Source organism: Camelus dromedarius, chromosome 2 (genome assembly GCF_036321535.1).
Source record: "Camelus dromedarius isolate mCamDro1 chromosome 2, mCamDro1.pat, whole genome shotgun sequence".
In the NCBI taxonomy this organism is placed as follows: domain Eukaryota; kingdom Metazoa; phylum Chordata; class Mammalia; order Artiodactyla; family Camelidae; genus Camelus; species Camelus dromedarius.
In genome coordinates, this window is record NC_087437.1 from 17,094,049 (window position 1) to 17,114,921 (window position 20,873).

At 33.1% G+C, this 20,873-nt stretch overlaps 1 protein-coding gene across 1 annotated transcript in view; it reads right to left on the reverse strand.

Moving 5' to 3' along the window:
- Window positions 1-20,873, reverse strand: part of STAG1 (STAG1 cohesin complex component) — a 326,413-nt gene that overhangs the window by 119,372 nt on the left and 186,168 nt on the right. The window contains exon 7 of the mRNA XM_031440349.2: window positions 9,428-9,632. Within this exon, the coding sequence (XP_031296209.2) occupies window positions 9,428-9,632 (205 nt within the window). The remainder of the gene's footprint in view (window positions 1-9,427; window positions 9,633-20,873) is intronic.

The following is a 20,873-nucleotide window of genomic DNA, read 5'->3' on the forward strand; positions in this document are numbered from 1 at the left end:
ATTTTGAAGGGAGAGCTAAAAGAGTATGACAATATAGGAAATAAGAGAAATAGAAAAGGCAACAGTAATTAGAAAGCCTTGTGCTTATTAGGTACCCAAGTAGAGACAGCTAACAGATATATACCATCATCTAAAATAATGGTTTTTAGAGTCATTAAGCTGGATGGCACATCAATCCAATGGGCAACTATTCAGCCACTAGAAAAAAATGAGGCACGATTCATATGCTGAAAAGTCCTCCAATATATTTGTTGATGGGGAAAAAAAGCAAGCAAGATGCCTCTCAGTTTGTATATTATGCTACCATTTATGCAAAAAAGAAGGAATGAATGATTTATTACTATGTGCCACTCTTCCAAGCTCTTTACACACACTTACTCATTCATATCTCACAATTCTATCAAGTAAGTACTATTATTTCTTTTTCACTTAAGAGAAAATGGAGGCACAGGTTGGCTAACAGACTTGACAATTACACAGCCTGTAACTGGCAGAGATAGAATTTTAAATTTGCCAGCTCCCAAATCGTGTGATCCAGTCAAATAAATCTTCCTCTCCCCAAATATATATATATATATATTTATATTTATTATTTACGTGTACATGAATGTAAATAAGAAAGTAAGCAAGTAATTAAGTATATCTCTCAATGGTTCTGTTTCTGAAGAGCCCATACAGAGTGTTTCTAAAAGGTAAGAGCTGTTATAGCATATTAATATAATGACAAGAATTATCTAATGAAGTAGGTAGAGGAACTGAAGCAGGAGAGAGAGGAAAAACAACCTGAAAAGCAAGGTTCTTGAGGTGGTAAACAGGGACTGGATCCACTGCATAAGGGCAAGGACTAACTTTAGACAGACAGTACTGTCATAAGAGAAAAAGCAGAGTATATATGTACAGCTGCACCCAGATAAGTAGCTTTAATCCTTGAAGGATTCTCTTTTGTCTCTATTAAGTTAGCAAGATAATCAGCTACGTGTGAAGAAGAGAGGATAGGAGATAATAAACGTTTGAGAAGAAAGTATGAAATAATCTGAAGAGCAAGTGGGAATATCCATTGTGTAGAATATTGTAATAGGATTCCTAGGCAGCACTAAAGGTCCAGTCAAGAGAAAAATGTAAAAAGCCCTGTCATCATAATTATGTGTTTTTCTATAACCACTTTTAGCTGCTCTAGTGTAGGTGTGGAGCAGGTGGTAATATGGGGTTATCCTAGGGGTAAGATGGAGGGAGAGAGAGGCAAGGATGCTGAGGGTCCTTCATGAGAAGGACATGATTATACTAAATTTGGATGATAGAATCTAAGCTAGGAAAGTGGAGGAACTGAAGACATGAAGGGTGTGAAGAACACTAAAAATATAGTATCAAAGAATTCAAAGTCTCAACATAATAAAAACAATACTGGAGCTGGGAACATATAAAGCAAATACTAAAACAAAAGAGATTATTGGCAAATGGGATGGTTGAAATTAAGATTATGGACAACAACCCTTTAAACACTATCCAACAATTTGCTTTTGTGTGTTCCTAAACATAAAAATGAAAATTAAAAAACTGCATTTATATTTAGTGATACCTGTTATACTTCTGAAAATTATTACTGTACACCCTAGAAATATGTTTGATAATGGGACAAGATTAAAATTTTAAGAGATATGGTTATACTTCTTACTTAGTTTTAAAAAAACTTATTTTAAAAAAACAAACAAAAAGGCTTTTAACAAACTTCTACTTTCCAAATAATAAAGACTTAACCAATCTCTTAGTCTCTTAAAAACTCAACCAAAATAACAAGAAAAAAATGTTCATCTTCAATAAATCCAGAAACATACTTACAACCCCAAGCCACAGTATTTTAATATATGCATATACAAAGCAGGTGGAAAAGCATGGAAATCAAACCAAATGGTCAACAAAGCTTGACAACTGTATCTTAAGAAGAACAAAAACCAAAACTATTTTGCTCTGCAGAACCCAGAAGCATTCAGGACTTGGAGAAGTACTAGGTTCCACAGAGAGATGGAGTGAAATAAGGTCTGAAAATAGGAATATTATTTCAAAGTTTATATAATAAGTAATTAAATCCCCAAATCTCCACTCCAACCTAGACAAGCAATCCCTCCACTAGACATTCATCTTGGAAGTCCAGAAAGTTTATTCCCTAAAGAAAATAAACCAGTGATTTGGACTCATCAGACATAGAGGAGGGATATATGTTAACTACAGAGTGCCCTGGATGCTCCTTCACCCTGTATAACTCCCAAATGGCAGACAGCAACCAGACTCAAGGAGACTGAAAGATCCTTCGGCAAAGAAGCTGAACTTTCCCTGGGAAAATAATTATTAATACCAATAATTTAGAGTCTGCAATGAAAACACTAACTGAACACAAGACTATCCTGCAGTGATGCTCACCAAAGAAGCCAGAGCTACTGCCCCCCCTCTAGCAAACACAACACATACATATACATACACACACACACACACACACACACACCCCAGACCCTCTCCGGCAATCAGCTTCTTAGTGTCTCATTCTCAGCAATGACTAGAGAGCCAACGAACAGGTATTTAAGGCAAGTTTCCAACATGAAAGATACCAATAAAAGCAGAGAATCAGAAAAGGCATCAGAGAAGGGAGCAGGAAAAACCTTCAGAGTCATAATTAACATTGTCAAAGAGATAAGAGAAAATGTTACATGCATGAGACAATGTTAAAAAAAGAAAAAGACTAGGAGAGTGCTAAAGAACTCATAGAATATTTAAATTAATGAAAAATAAGTTCAATAAATTTGAGGAAATATAAGAAAAGTGAACCAAAAAGAAAAAAAGTGAACTAAGAAATGGAAACTAGAAGAGAAATAACAAGAAACTCAGAATTGATTCATGAGATTAACATCCAAGCAATAAGTATTCAATAAAGAGTGCCCAGCAAAATGAATGAAAAATTATATACACACATCAGGGTATATCACCATGATATTTCAGAACATCAGGAACAAGGAGAACAGTCTAAAAGCTTCCAAAGACAAGAACCGGGTCAGAATCAGAAGTCTGAAACAGCACTGGACTTCTCAACAGCAACACTGGAAGCTAGAGAAAAAATTCTGAAGAAAATTTTCAACAATAAATTCTATATTGGGTCAGACAATTAAACATAAGGACACAGTATATTCTTCAGGCAAATAAAGTATCACATACATACTTCCCCAATATTCTTCTTCTCAAGAAGCTATCAAAAAACATGTTACCCAAAAAGGAGACAATAAATTAAAAAAAGAACGCAAGTCAAAGACGATAATGAATCTAACAAAAGACAAAGAATCCAAACAATGGCAGAAAGGTTAAATAACTTAAATGACATATAGATTATAGAAATGAGGCAGATATATGAAACATGATTATAAAAAAATTAAAAGTACAGAAAATATGTGCCACAGAATTGATCCTACCATTTATTTTAAAATAAAATAAAAAATCCTCACAAATATGTATATGAGAAAAAAACCTTAAAGGAAATATCAACATGTTGTGGCTAACTATTGTTTTTGTACTTTTCTCCTTTTCTGAATCCTTTTAAAGTTACATATGTAATTTTATGTATATAGAAAATGTTTAAATGTACACCATGAAGATGTTAATGAAAAATATACAAGAATTTTTCTCAATTTCTCTGCCTTTTTAAGAACTAAACCAAGCAAGCTTTGTTATTCTGTCACAGTTATAACATCAGACAATTACTGAGTGACTTGTATATGTGAAACTCTCAACATGAATTATTTCATTTAAGCCTCACACCTATGAGATGGGACTATTGTATCAATACTATACAGATGAGGAGGGAAAGTGTGAGGCCCAGAAGTTAAGGAACTTGTGCAAGGTCACCAAGTTAATACATAAAAGATATACAATGCTTGTAAAGTGATTTTAAAAATCATGATTTCTTTACAAAAACTGGCCTCCAAAAGAAAGCTAATTTTCATACCTGATGACAGAAAGTAAAAGAGATAAATCTAAGAAAATGATAGTTTTTTTAACTAGAAAACTTAAAACACTACTCTAGATACCTGTATTTAGATTTGAAAGAGTAACTACATTTTAAAAGTTTACTGTATTTTATGTGTACAGTTATAGGGTATAGTGGTATTTGCAGCTTTGGTCAATTATTGGGCATTAATCCTATGATAACACCAAAAGTCTACTATATACAAATCCTAGAAAGCTGAAAAAAGTGTTATATTTGGAGAGGGAATGAGAACACCAAAGGTGTTACAGTAAAAAAAAAAAAAAAAATAATAATAATAATGGACAAAATAAAAAGCAATGAAAAGGTAAAAAAAAATGTAATGAATAAAAGGAAAATGAAATATAAAGAAATGAAGGAAGAGAGATTAGACTGTATAGTCTGATCTTTGATAATGCCAGACTAACCTAAAATTTTCAGGTCCTAACCATAGGAACCAGAAATATTATATCTGGTTAAGAGTTATAAAATATTTGCAGAATTTAATAAATGGAATTTCACACCTGAGAGCCAAAAGATAAGTAAAATGAAAATGCATGCTGTTAGCATTCTTATTAGCAGTTTTTGAAAGATATGTTTATTTCTCTTTTTTTTGATTTCTACGTTTGCAATATCTTCTATTACCAAAACAGAGTAGGTGTTCAATAAACTCTGAGGAAAAAAAATGAATGAAGAGAAACACAGCAAACAGTATTGGCTCTTCTCATCATTACAGAATAATGGCAGCAGTTTACTAGATGTCAGGCACTAATCCAAGCTCTCCTAATTTCTTTTAATGAGGTAGCTATCATTATCCTTTCGACTTTGCATATGAAAAAAGTGAGGCCAAATAAATTAAGGACTTATCCAAATTACCCAACTAGTAAAAGGTAAAAAGGGATATGGATTTAGACAGTTCGGCCCAGAACCCTTTCTATGAACCCATATTACACGGTTTCAGCAACTGAAAGCCAAAGAAAAGATGTTAATTTACTGAGACAAAGTGATTTTCAGTCTATGATGGGGGAACAAAGCAATTTCATATACCTTATTGTTCCTCTTAGTGAAAGTCCAGAGATGGTGACTTGATAGGAATTGTTAATCAACAAGAAATCATGCCAATATAAAATCAATCACTTATCAATATAATAATGTTAATAATGAAATATAAAGAAATGTTTACTTCCCCAAGAGTCCGAGAGTGAGCTACTGTTAACTAGTGGTGAAGGACTGGCCTCTCAGCATAATGAGGCCACTTGACTGTCATGTGATGATCTTAAGCACATTTTATACTTTTCCCATAATTCACTTTAGAAAAAAACACAACAGAATCAACCACCATGCCATTATTAATACAAACTTTGTATTCTTAATTCTCCTTTATGAAGTTAACATTTTCACCTTAGAAGTGAGAGGTAGCAAATATTAATCTCATTGTAACACAGAAAATTATATAGGTGAGAAAACAGCAAAAAAATAAAAAAGTACACCAACATTACTCATCTTGCAAATTGTCATCTAACAAAAATTTGAAATCAACAACTTATAAAGTATTAGCATGTATTTTAAAAGCAAATGCCTAAGAATAATGTAACTATAAAGCTGAAAAGTAGATTATTTTGAAAGCAGAATTTATAGCACCAAAAATTAAAGTGGTAAAACAAACAAAATCTATTTGACCTTGGGAAGAAAAACATCTTTTCATGAAAATTTCATGAAATCAAGGAAAGAAAATGTGTCCAGTCTCAGGCTATAAATCCACCAAAATAATAATGACAAAATAATACTTATATAAATTAAATCCACAAACTATGTTCTAATATGTCTAACTGATACAGCTATTTAGAAGAGAAATGAGGGCATTTAATTCTGAAGATTAACTATTAATGAAAACTTTATTGCAATGTAAAGCTTCTTTATTAAGATAGGTCAAACGGGAGTATGCTTTATAATTCCAATTAAAAGTACAGAAAAACAACTAGGAAAATGTAATATAAAGAGTAATTGCTAACCAGTCTGTTTCAATTCAATGATAAAAAGAATTCCAAAAAAAAAAAAAAAAAAAAAGGTAGGAAAGTCCAGTTTAATTCCAATGGAAAAATGAGACTACTCCTAACTGGAGAATAAACAAACCTGAATAACTATAAAATGATAAAAAAATTAATTTTAATAAAAATGTGGCAAAAATATACAATTAAATGCAATGCATAAACACAATTGGGACACATTAGTAAATTAATGGCAAGAAAATGGGATATTTGGAAGACAAATTAAAAGTTCTACTGGTAAGACCACTCTGATGACTTATGAAGCTCTAAAACTTATCATATCTGTACCCTACAAAACAACTAACCTGATTTTCTCTCTTCTCAGCTAAGATAAAAGCAATGTCAAGGAGCATTTTATTCCAAAGCCGATAATCATATCTGGCCATAACTGCCTTGTAACTGTCCATGCACATAGTCTTTGAAGCAGAGGATATAATGTTCCTGCCCATTTTATCTAGTCCCCAAGACTCCTCCTGCAAAGTGAATAAAAATGATTATCTTTTAACCTACCCCTCATACACATACCATAAAGGAAAAAAAGGAGGGAGAGAATAAGAGAAAAGGACAAAGATGAAAACAGAATAATCCTTGAAAAGACGGATAATTATTATCCAACCTGGAATTATGTTCTCAGTAAGATCTCTGTGTTTTGTTGAAGGGTAGGTGACTGATACGTCTCACATTTTATGAAACTGAGCCTTGGAAGATATGATAATTAATGCAGACACAGAGAAATTACAGTAATCATTTGAAGTAAATTTGAGAATAACTTAAAAAATAGATTTTAGCTTTTGAAAAAATAAGTATAATATCTGGCTTCCATTTTTCCTTATTTCTGATTCTGAAAAATAATTAACAAATACAAATAGGCTAGATGATATAAAAAGAGCTTAGGTGAAAACAAAATGGCATTTATCAGGCAGTTTTAAAAGCTATCGTGATCATAGGTAAATTGTGAGAAAAGAAATACAGACGGGCACTGGAAGTAGGGAAGAGTTACTCAACTCAAAAGGAGTAGGAGGAAAGCCATAATTAAAGTATGATTAAGCATATATAAAATCAGCATATACAGATTACTAGGGAGACAAACATAGGGAAAACAATACAATAATAAAAGTCACTGAAAATGGGCCAGTGGAAAGGAGAGCAGAAATGGACCATCACAAAGTCAGTAAAATACAGTAATACTTCATTTACACAGTGGTAAAGGACAAATGCAAATGAATTAAAGTCTGTTTTCAGGAAATTAAAATGTTTTAAAAGTCAAAGTGTTCTGCATATTTCTGTATTATTTCTTCTTTTGTGTTCTTAGAGTATATGTCATATATTTAATATTTTATTCAGAATGCACACAACTTTCTGGATTAAAGAGAGGTAGCGTGCCCCTGCAGAGAAGCCCCAGATTGCTCTCTATCTTGATATCTATAAGCAAAATTTTCTGACTTCTTTTTTGTTATAAATTGTCATTTCACAATTCTGTCAGCAGGACAACATCTAACATTTGCCCTCCATTCATTTGTTGCTCTGTCTCAGCATTAGGAAAGTAGAAAATAACTGTTGGTGGCAGTATTTTGGCTATTTAGAAGCAATTTCTATCTTGTGTTTAAGTTTATTTCAAATCACTGCATGTACTATGCATCTGAAAACCAGCTAAATGGGCATTACTGTACATAGAAGAAATTGAGAATGAAAAGAATATAGAAAATACAAAGGAAAGAAAAAAAGCAAATATAAAATGCAGAAGACACTAAAAGTCATGAAATTAGAAAAAAATTATAATATCAGATAATTTTAAAATAATATATAGTTATATTTAAAGTACCATTTCAAAAAGTTACAACTGGGTACAAGATCTCTTTTTCCTCCTAATGATAAGGAAGAGGAAATTCTCAAAATACAGAATAAAATGTGTATGATGTTTGTTCTATACAGAATTTTTTTCAACAATAAATTGTGTGGCTTTATCTTTTTTAAAAAGATAAAATTAAGTAAGAAATCTTCCTCTTTTCCTAATGAGTAAAAGGACACTCTCAAAAGAAAAATGGTGTGTCGTATTTGTTCCATTAGAACTGCAACTAAGGGAATAATGGACACCAATATGGATTAACCACATTGAGCAAGGAAAGAAAAAGAAATGGGAAAAAAAAAATGAGTAGTAGAAAAAAGTATGGATGACTCTATATAAAATTATCACAATGGCTTCAGTCAAAAGATTAAGTCAGAAAATGACAAAATTTTAAATCAGGTGTTTGCAATGTGCAGTCCCCACAAGCATCAGCATCAGCTAGAAACCTGTTAAACTCTGGAAGCAAGACCACACAATCCATCTCAGTTAAGTAATGGAGGTGATTCTGATGCATGCTAAAGTTTGGGAATCAATGTACTTAAATATATTGGATAAATGAGAAATTTAACTTTTTATGTAAGATGAAATGCAATTAATGAAACTAAATCTTGTTTTTTTGTCACAGTAATGTGTAAGATGAATGTATAGACAGTTACTGCTACTAAAAACGATGTAATCTGGAAGTATTTAAATATATGTGTATGTGAACATACACATATATTTCACCCTCTCTTTCACCCTCTCTCTCTGTATGACAGGAGGAAAAATAGACACTTAGTCATTTTAGGTATGCACAGTTAAAATCACTGAGAAATTTAGAACAATGGCTAAATTAACAAAGTTACCTTGTTATGAAAAACAAAGGGAAAATGAATATACTTGGCTGAGAATTTGTTTAAATAATTCAAAAATAAAAGTAAAAGTGAAAACTATAATCTGTCAGTTCTTCAGATTATCTATAGCCTACCTAAATGAACTGATTTTAGAGACATTACATTTAGATATGCTTAGGTTATTAAAACACTATTAATAGAAAGAATGCCAGCTAGGTCACAATTACCTATTACAATTAGATGGAATTGTTTCAAATATATATAACAAATATTTACACATTTATGTATAATAACAAGGAGCAAAGAAACAATGTAATTAAGTGGAAAAAATACTATTTGTTTGGAATTTTAACTATTATTTGGATTTACCAAAGAATATGGCCTGAGGGACACCTAAAATTCCTTTGGTTATAAAATAAAAACATAGAAAAATAAACATTCAGAAAGAGATTTGGTAACATTTGCCAGAAATTTTCAATTTTCATTCTCAAGACTACCAAATGGCAGTTATCAAAATAGACACACATTTTACTTAAATAGAGAATACAAACCATTCATGTACATTTTGAAGAGAAACAGTATTTTTCAAGAGCATAGTAATTAATTTAAATTAATATTTAATCTAAATAAAGCTTAATTAGAATAGAATATATTAAACAAAACTAAATGAAAAGGAAATAAAATGTTGGTTACTTACCAGCAAGGGTACTTGTATGCCTAAAAGCTCTGACCTGGGAGTCTGACAAACCAGTCAAAAGGGAGATTACTGTGTCCATCATATACTCATCATAAATTATGCTATACTGACACTGTCGAATCAGGACTCCAATAAATTCACAAAAGTTAGAACGAAACTTTTTCCACTGAGGTCCAGGCATGGTAAGGGGGTAATCACCACTGTCCTAAAAAAGGGGGGGGGGAGGGGAAGAACAAATTAAATATGACATGTGACATCAAGTTTCATCAGTTTTTTTTGTCCTTCTACTGGAAAAGAAACCTTTTTCTCCAAGTAGATGTAGACAGAAATCAAAGGTGACTTACAGGGGTTCATGATGGCTTTCTCTTTTTTGTTTGTTTTGACCATCCACAACTAAGTAACTGTTACAGTGCTCAAAAATTATTATTTAGAACCAGTATTTAATTCATTATTCTAAGCCATTCATTCAAAATAATAATTTCAGTTTTCTTGTACTTGGGTCCTAGTTGAGAGAATTTAAGTAGAAACCAAAGAGAGAATGAAAGAAGTCTAGACTAGAAATGCTATTTGCTACTGAATTCATACTAAACTAATCATGAAAACTGTGATACACAGCATCTTTCTTAAGAATTGAGAATTTCAAGAGTATAAGCACTTCATTAAGAAGTCCAAAACCAACTTTTCACATCTGCCAACTGCAACTCCATTTCTTCCAATTTTACTATGAACTTTCTATTAAATCTATCTTAATAGATTTTAATAGATTTTCCTTTAGACTTAAAGGAAAAACCTAACATGGGTCCCTGGTATCACCAGATTGTGTCATCTTGTTTAAAACATGAAACTGACAGTTGAACTCAGCTAGTTAGAGGTTTCCCATTCTAGCCTAAAACATTTTGGTAAAGAAATGAAAATTCACAAAGTAGAGAGTAAGAAATTCTGCGAACATTGTTATCTGAATATTTTAAATTTGTGGCTATTTGTCTTTTCTGGGCCAAATTGCTGCTGGTAAAATTGATTATAAATGAGTTCTTGAGCTCTGCTGGTGTCCTAGGAAAGAAAACAAGTGTGACACTTAGAAAAGCAAGATATCCTAAGAGCAAGAAATAGAAAGCAGAGATATGGAAGAGCTTGGCACTCAGTCAGATACCTCCAAAGAAAGTTAATGTTGGTGCTACATCAATGTTATGTAGGTTACTAAGCCCTAAAGGAATCAAAAGAGAACTAAAAGGGTTCACTGAATCTTCCCAGCTCTTGAGACTGGGTGTGTGTGTGTTGAGGGGTGGGGTGTAGACTGAAGAGGGTAGCAGACTGGAGAGTTGAGATGCTTTTCAAAGGTATCTTTGAAGGCTGCCTGCTGCTTCTATGTCACAAAAGCCCACTAGGGTAGAGCTTCTCTTGCTTTATACCAACTATGAGATGTAGCCACTTAGTGTTCACAACCAGACCTGGGCCCCAAGGAGACTACAAAGAAAATAATCTATCTAAACAGGCCCAACAGCAAGCAAGAGGAAAAAAAGCACCCCCCCCCCAAATCAATACTTAGGAAAACCTAAATTAAAAAAAAAAAAGTATAATTCAAAGATCGAAATGTTCCATAAAGCAAAACAAAACTCTATGGAACTGATATATATATATTGTTTAAGATTTTTTGAAGTATAATTCATATATAATATATATATATGTATATACACATATAGAAATACATGCATTAGATTTTTTGGGCTATAATTCACATATAATGTTAGTTCCAGGTATACAATACAATGATTTGATATTTGTATATATTACAAAATAATCACAACAATAAGTATAGTTAACATCTGTCACCATAAACAGTTGCAAAATTTTTTGTTTTTCTTAAGATCTTCCTTAATATCTACTCTCTTGGCAACTTTTAAATATGCAATACAGTATTATTAACTATAGTCACCATGCTTTACATCCCCAGGACTTAATGTATTTTATAACTTTAAAGTTTGTACCTTTTGAATCCCTTAACCCATTTTGCACAACCTCACCCCTGGCAACTACTAATCTGTTCCCTGTATCTATGAGTTCAGTGTCTTTTTTGAGTTGTTATTTTTTTGATTTCACATATAAGTGAGGTCAAACAGTATTTGTCCTTCTCTGACTTATTTCACTTAGTGTAATGTCCTCAAGGTCCATCTATATTGTCACAAATGGTAAGGTTTCCTTCTTTTTTCATGACTGAGTAATATTCGTGTGTGTGTGTGTGTGTGTGTGTGTGTGTGTACACATACCACATTTTCTTTAACCATTCATCCACTGATGGACACTTAGGTTGTTTCAATATTTGGCTATTATAAATAATGCTGCAATGAACATGGGGCTGCATATATCTGAAATATTTTATTTCTTCAAAAACTCAGCTGATGAATTGACAGAAAGGATGGTCACTGCTAAGAGATACACTAGTAGCCCAGAAAATAACGTGTAAGACATATCTGAGAAAAAACATGTAATTTCCTAGATGAGGTTTCTGGAAACAGCCTTTTAAAATGGACAAACTAGGCTAGTATGACTGCTTCAACCTTGTGCCCTTTCCTGTTTCACTGATTTGGAACTCACATGTGGTGCCGTATGTTCAACAGCCAGTCTGTGAACATCAGGGGACAGTATGAAGATAAAGAATGGTAGAGAGAAGAATGGCAAAACTCTAGGTCTTTGCTCTGTTGAGGTGCATACCAACCATGTTAGTTCTGTCTACTTTCAGATTTATTTCGTGCGACACAAATAAATTCCTGTGAATTTAAGACACTGTTGGTCAGATTTTCTCTTACTTACAGACAAATCTCTTCCTGTTATAGCAGAATTATGAGAAGTGGGGAAAGATGAATTATTCAGTAAATAACTTTGGTACAACTAGGTGTTCATTACAAAAAAAAAAAATCAGGTAAGTATTGTACCTTGCAACAAAACAAATTCCTAATGAAATCAAAACACTTAAAAAAATACTCAACCAAAAAAGAAATAGCAGACAACATGGGAGAATATTCTCAGACTGGAGAAGTCTTTTTCTAAACACAATTTTAAAAAGTCAGAAGTCATAAAAGACCAACAAAATCAACCATTATAAAAGCAATTTTTTGTATTAAAAAACACACTAAAAGCAAAGTCAAAAGAGTAACAACAGGGTTTGGCTTCTACTTAGAACATAGAAGGCTGCAAATAATGAGAGTAAGCTGAATCAGCATAAAAAATATCAATGCTTTTCTTGAGCCCACCTTGAGCTGAAATAACTAAACCTTCCAAGAAAAGATGAGACATACAAACTCTATCATCTGTGGCAGAGCCTAAGAAGAAAAGGCACACCACCATAAAAATGGTAAGAAATCAGGCAAAATGTTAACAAACTGTCAACGACCAAATGTGGGCTAATTTGTCAGTGTTGAATAACAAAGAATTTGCACTCACTCCAAAGCTCTTTTTTCAGTTCACCACAGGTTTCAATCAGGTACTTAAAACAAAGCCTGAGGCAGCAGAAAAGAGAGAACCTCTCTTGATACAGGCCTACAGGCGATGATCCTCAGTTGCTGAGGGAAAGGAAAGAAGCACAGCTCACTTCTCTAGACCTTCCTCTCCTACAAGCACTTCTCCAGATTCTTCTCTCCTACAAGCCAGAAGCCTTAATTTGATGGGGGAGGGTCAGCAAACTGAGTCACCACCATGGCATGGCAAAGACCCACCACAGCTAGAAGAAGGGTCAAGAAAAAAATCTTCTACCTGTGGGAGAAGGAAACACAACACTGTCCTGGACCCTGAATTCTATACCAGTAACAACAGAAGTCGGCTAGCATTAGGAGAGGGACAGGAAAGTCCCACTCACAGCCAACCACAGATCAGGCAAAGTTTAGCTGCTATGGGAAAGAGGGCCAGGAAAGCTTAGAAGGCCCTTAAGTAGCTTCAGGCCCAGCAGGAATGCTTAAGATTTTGGCAGGGCTAGAACAAAAGAGAATCCCCATGCCCTCATCACAGCACAAGGCAAAAAGCCACACCACTCTATGCTTAGGGGAAGGGGCAAAAGTATAGAGTAGCTGTGCTCTCTGGCACAGGGTGCAGAGAGCTGAAAGCTGAGGGTGTAGCACAAATACTGAGCAAAAACCTCTGGTATCCTAAGCACAAGGCAACAGTGGCCTACCACTGGAGAAATCTGAAACCCGTGGTATACTGAAAGTAATGATAGCAACGATAGAACACAAACCTAGCTCAATTCCTAACTAGTCTGAAAAAGTATACAGTTTTACCCTATTAATTTTTATATCATGTGCAAATATTGTGATTAAAAGGAGAAACATGGGAAAAGGAAGATCTCCCATATCTCCCATAGAAAAGACAGTTTCTTGCTTTACTCTAATATTAGTTATAAATTTCTCTCTGTTATACACACTTATACATGCCAAGTAAAAAGGATTGTTCAATTAATGATGGGCAGTAGAGTACTGAAAACCAGCTTGCTTCAAAAAGCAGTGATTTCTTTTTTCAAGATAGCTAAGTAAATGAAATACGGTAATAAAATGAAGACAATAATCAAGTAGCCTAAATGCCTTATCTACAACTGATGTTTAGGTTCTTTAAGGGCAGTCTAATTAGAATGTTTTGCACAAGGAATTAATTGATAACTTAATAAAAAGGTAAACCATATTAAATAAAAAACAGGTATAGAAAAGCATAAAGAAGCTCAGGGTAGGTAGAATATTAGGCAGAAATATGTAAGAAAGCAATTCCTCTAAGTTCAGGTGAATAAAAGGGGAGAAATCTCCATACAGCAAACTAGAACATAATATGGCTAGCATTCGTATGGTATATATTTTTCACATATATAATCTTGTATTATCCAGACACTGTGGTGAATCTTGGTATGTATAAAGATTAGAAAAAATATGTTTTTAAGAACTTGTCTTAGGTCATAGAGCTACACGGTCTTGATTCTCGAATTATAAAATCCAGGTATTCTCAGGAGGAAGGTATAGCTCAGTGGCAGAGTGCATGCCTAGCATGCATCGGGTCCTGGGTTTAATTCCTAGTATCTCCATTAAAAAATAAATAAACCCAATTACCTCTCCTCAAAACAAAAATTTAAAAATGTTTAAAAAGGAGGGGAGGGTATAACTCAAGTGGTAGAGCGCATGCTTAGCATTGCCAAGGCCCTGGGTTCAATCCTCAGTACCTCCTCTAAAAATAAATAAAAACCTAATTCCCTCTCTCCCACTCCTCCAAAAAAATAACTTAAAAAATTTTTTTTCATGTATTCTGTACTTTACAATGGAGCTTCACCTGGCTTACTCCAGTAACCTTGGAGGACAGAAGTGTTGTCTAGTGAATACTCTTCTAAGGGAGGAAAACTGGGGTTCTGCTCTGAAACAGAGAGCAAGAAACTACTGGAAAAGTCTATTTTAGAAATTTTGGGGACAATGACTTGGGGGTGGGGGAGGGTAAGGGTGTCAAGCTTCAGGGACAAGAGCCAACAACAAAAATGAGAAGACTGAGAGCCTCTGACTGCGATTAGAACAACAATCTTATAAAAGGTCCACTGCAAAGTAGAGTTCATGCACCTAGCACAGGCTAACTACCTAATCCTCTAGCATCTGGTATTTGGACAGGCAAAGTGGTAACAAACTGTAGATATCTGAAGAAATAAAACATTCTCTAAGAGTAAATCCAAGAGACTTGACTTTTAACCCAGTTGATGGGACATCACACAAAAAGTTACAAACTCTTGGTGAATCATGGCTTTTGGTTACCTAATTTCAACAGATTTACCCAACGATATATACCACTATTGCTTAAAACAGTGATTTGCAAATAATTCTTTAGAGAAACTATCCATCCATCCAGTCATCTGCCCATTCACCTATTCATACATTCATTAAGCAACAAATGTGCTCTGGCACTGTATCAGGTCCCTGGACACACAAAGATGAGCAGAGCAAGGATTTTCTTCTAAGAGTTTCTGATTCATAGTTTTTTCCAGCTTTACTGATGATATATAACATTGTATAAGTTTAAGGTATATAGCATGCTGATTTGATATACTTATATATTGCAAAATGATTACCACCATAGCACTAGCTAACATCTCCAACTCATCACATTATTCATTTCTTTCCTTTTTTTTTTTTGGTGAGAACATTTAATATCTATTCTTTTAGCAAGTTTCAAGTATGTGATCCATACTATTAATTATAATCAGTATGTTGTACATTAGATTTCCAGAACTTATTTATCTTATAAGTGCAAGTTTATACTCTTTGACCAACTTTTCCCCCATTTCCCCCATCCTCCAGAGAACTTCTATTTTAAATGTGTAAACATTTTTAAAAAGTAAGGGAATTAAATACAATGACAGTAACTTTATAAGAGTATGTAGTACTTAGAAAGGATTGTCAATTCTCGGCAGAAGCAATTAGGTAGGGGAAACGTGGTTAGCAGCATTCTAGGCTGTAACATTAACGAAGGCCTATAAACAAAGCTACAACAATGGGACCATACGACTGCTTTAAGTCTGTCAACCTAAAACAAACTCTGTGGTTTGTAATCAAGAAGAAAGATGGGGCTGGATCAAGGCTAAGGAAGCTAAACTCAATGGGTGGCCAATGAAGGATTTTCATCAACAGATAAGCTTTAAAAAATATTTCTGGTTCCAGTGTGGAAAACAGTCAGAGGAAAAGGTGAAGGAAATGGAGCAAAGGTGACATACCACTGCAACAGATCCAAAAACAAAAGGGTGATGGCAGAAAGAGTTTAGACTAAGATAGAAACAATAAACAAAATGGGAGGGATGTGGTATTCAACTATTAAAGAAATAAAATCTACAGAAGTAAGTGACTGATTAGACAAAAATGACTTCTGTTTCTGGTGTGGTCTTCTCAGTGGGTTTATTCACATCAGGAAACAAAGAATTCTTTACCTCTGACTCCTGTAGAAAGCATAACTCTTGTTTAGGAATGCCTAATTAGTATGTCTCATAAGAAGAGACTGATGCCCTTTAATTCATAAATGATATAGAATATCCTATTTCCAGACTTCAGGCCACACTAGCATCTACATTCAAAATAAATACAAAATTTCAGGAACAAAATCATCAATTGATACTAAAACCATTAAGTGGCCAGTTGGCATAAGCAGAATGTTAACAAAGTGCCAAATTATTTCAGACTTGCAAAGGGAAATAGTTTTACAAAAAGATTCAAAGGTCATCACCTTAAACAAGTGACCAATCTTAGCATCACTAACAAGTGGACAACCTGATATTATGAGCTACCTACTATGACACAACATTAAGTATGCAGCACATATGACATTATCTTGCCAAAAAATGTAAATGTAATCTAATAAAGGAATTATATCTAATTTTCAGTTACAAAATATAGAAGATAAAGGAATAAGTTAAATGATAACATGAGAGGAAAAAAACCCCAGATAAATAAAAATATAGAGTGTTTTTTTTTTTAAGACAACTAAAAGTTAATGTCATGCAAACAAAAAATAGTATGGGAACTCTTATGTTTTGAAAAAGTCCTGAAAACACAACAATCAAATTCAATATATAAATCAGTGCGCTTTTGTCATATTGGCTTCTTTGTTGTCTCTCTAATATGCCAGGTACACTTCTTCCTAGGGGCCATTTGTCCTTGCTGTTTTCTCTTCTGCCTATATATATATATATATAAGGTTGCTCCATCACCTTCTTCAAGAATTTACATAAAGTCACATTCTTGGAGGGTTTTCCAGATCATTCTATTTAAAACAATCCTTCCTCTCTCAATCTCTTCACTCTTTTCTATTTTTCACAGCATTTACCATCATTTGCCATACCATGATATTTTGCCTATGTATGTTATTCACTGGATTTTCCCTCAAATAAAATGTAAATTCCATGAGGACTGGGATTTTAGCTTGGTATATTAAGTGGTACGTTCTTCATGCTTGGAATAATTAACAGACACTCAAATATTTCTTGATCAAATTAATGAATCATCATAAAAATGATACTGTCAAAATGAGCCTAAAATAATGGTAAGCTTTTCTAAATGATTCCTATAGATATTTCTCTCCTTAATCAATCATAAATTTTGACAACTTGTGTTTCCTTAGCCACAGACAGAAATTAGGAAAATATATAAAGTCAAAAAGCAATGGAAATACCAATATCATTCCTTTTAAATATGTCCTACTCTAAAAATGACATCAACAAGTTACAACAAGTTACAGAAGTGCCACCAAATGTCTGGCCTCTACTCTCATCCATGAATCTTCACAAACATTTCAAGAAGAGAGGTAAATGATCTATCAGTGAGTTTATAAGAAAAAAATGCTTACAAAAATCAAGATATTAATTACCTCTGAGGAGAAGCAATGGAATGGGAGAATGGAGGCACATAGGTATTTCAGTATTATTAGTAATATTTCAGTTCTTAAGTTGGGGGTGGGAGATTTACATTTCTTACACATGTTACATAGATTCTTCGTGTGTAACAAATAACATACTTTTTTTTTTTTAAATGGGTGCACTAAAAAGTGACTGAAACAATCCACAGTAACATTTTTGAGAATATCAAGTTCCTAAAATCACCAGAAGAAATTTCAAATTCTGGAGCAGCATTATCAAAATTATCACAATGTTGTAGTCAGTGTTTAGGATGTAAAAATCACACATGTGAGTTTACATATCACAGTGATTAGCAGAGTTCTTCATTTTAATTTTTCCTCAGACAGTCAGAATGCATAATAACTTTGTGCCAGGGGAACAAAGAAAAGGGTGTATTTCTCATCCTTGAAAAGATTCTGTAGAAAACATTTATATGAAACAAAACCCTTAGTGGCTTAAATAAAATTTATCATTAAATATATCCCTTGAACTTTCATTTTTAAGTTCTACTGTGCACTTAAAAACAACAAAAAAAACCCCATAAAGATTATTTAGACAGATTATTTTGGCTGACTGCCATAATGTAATTAAAGAGAAATTGCTCTTTACTATCAGACCCATGCTAATTAAGTCCAAACTAACGCTTCCAACTTTGGCAAAACCTTACACTTTTAAAGTATTAGGAAATTCGTTTGACCCACAGAGATACATATGCCAAGAAAGAAACAATGTAAAAGTACATTTAGAAAGAACAACTCTACAAGTCAACACAACAAAAATGTTAGTATAATCTTAATCATCTCTATCTCCAGCATTTATCTAGGATGCTGTCTGGTATGCTTAGGAGCACAACAATGTTTTGAGGATGGCTTATTTATTAGTATTAAATCAAATCTCCTATTTCTAGTCTATAAGGCTTTCTATATTTTCGCTCTCTCCAGTTTAAGTCTCTCTCACTGTTTCCTCTTATACATCCTAAACTCCATTGTCTCTGTAAGCTCCTTCCTGGTTTTTCTGTGAACTTTATATTTATCTTTGAAAGTCTAGTTTTAGAGCTAAATATTATGTGAAGCTCTCATATCTCAGATAATTAACTCATCTTTTGGGTTCTCATTGGGTCTTATATTTCTTAACTATTGAACTTGTCAAGGTACTACTGCTATTAGTTTACAAAGCTCTTCCCATTCAGAACGTGAACTCACTGTCTAGAGCTATAATTTTGTTGATCTCTAAATATATAGCTCCTAACTAAAAGTTAGACATATATTAAGTTCAATAAATGTATACATAACAAAAACAGAAAGAAATTAATCTCATATAAGTTTGAAATACCAAACAGTTCATCTATTTAACACTTGTTAAAATTAAAAGTTATACCTACAATAAATGTACATCATTTGTATCACAATAAAATTATGTTTTGTAGGTATGTTTTAAAACTGAATGATAAATTCTTAAAATTACCATAAAGTAATTATAAACTCAATATATAGCTGATCATGACTAATCCAGATGGGCATTTAATCTACCCTCCACTGATATAAATGTTACTGTTCAGTCAGACTTTGGTTTATGAGTATCTTATTTAAGCATTTCTCCTAATAAAAGTGAACACCTCAGCAAACACAATCTAAAAAGATTTAATATTAATCAATTGAATGTAACTGGTCCTTTAAAAAATACTAGTTTAATCCCATAACTCATTCAGCCAGTCCTAAGACACTGATAATAACCACCACCAAAAATTTATTATATAACTGAAGGTGTCCAAGTGGAAAAAGCACAACTGTTACTTGAACACCCTTCCTTAGCTATTTCAGATTATACATTTAGAGTTATATTCTAGGCACAATACAGTAGTGCCTATGAGTGTGAACTTAGGCGCTATATGATCTGGGTTCAATTCCTAGCTTTGTCATTTACTGACTGTGTGATCTCAGGCAAGTTTCTTAACCCTCTTTGCCTCAATTTTCTCATCTGTGAAAAGGAGATAATAATAATATAAAAGACCTATCTCATAAGAACACTGTGAGAATTATATGTACAGGACTTACAACAGTGCCTAGCACATACTATGTAGCTGTATGTATTTGCTACTATTATTTTTCAACATGTTTCCTCTTGTCTCCAATATATTTACACTGCAAAATTTGGTGGTAATGTTATTTCCTGTTTTACACCTTTTCACATTATAAATTGGTTACAATTTCTTGAGTCTTCATTAGTTTTCTACACAATTACTCCTTTGTCTTGGCACTTCTCATTTTGAATTTTGCTTCCTTTAATATCTTGTTTACCTTCCTCAATTTGGAACAGTCTCCAAAGTGATACAGATAACACAAACTGAGTGGTGTATTGCAAGAAAGTATTAGAACTTCTCTTTACTTTTATCTAAAAATAAGAAATAAATTATTACAAATATTAAGTACACAGAATAAGTTTGGTATGTCCTCACTAGGTACATAATTTCAGACTATTTTGTGTCACAGATAGTATTTGAGGTATCTAGGAGAATAAGAAGAGTTATATGCTTTAAGGGACTGATAAATGGAACTCTTCACTGGTTTGTTCATTTTGTAAGTTACTTAAGACACTGCAATGAATTTATGATTTACATTATTTAACTATTCACAAAATGGAAATGCATAGGTTTCTAGAGAAAACAGACACAAAAACAAAAATCTGAATATGTAATCACAAGTGAATAATAAGAAATGGTGGCAATGACACTTCTTGCACAAGCTCTTCTTAGACCACTATAAAAAAGTTAAAGCCATGATGATGATCTAGTAAGATCTGACAAGAAATAACCTAGGAATATGTGCATTTAATTCTATAATAAACTATTATTTCAAACTTCAAACTATTCTATAATAAACAAGAACTACACACGCAGTCAACTGATCACCAAAAATCAAAGGAAAACAAAATCTTTACCTATTTTTATTTATTAGGTGTTTAGGGAATGGACTTAGTTCAGAACTAAGAAGTCTGGAACAATCACCAAGAAGCTACTTCTTAAGCACTGTTCCTACAAAATAAGAACTCTAACTA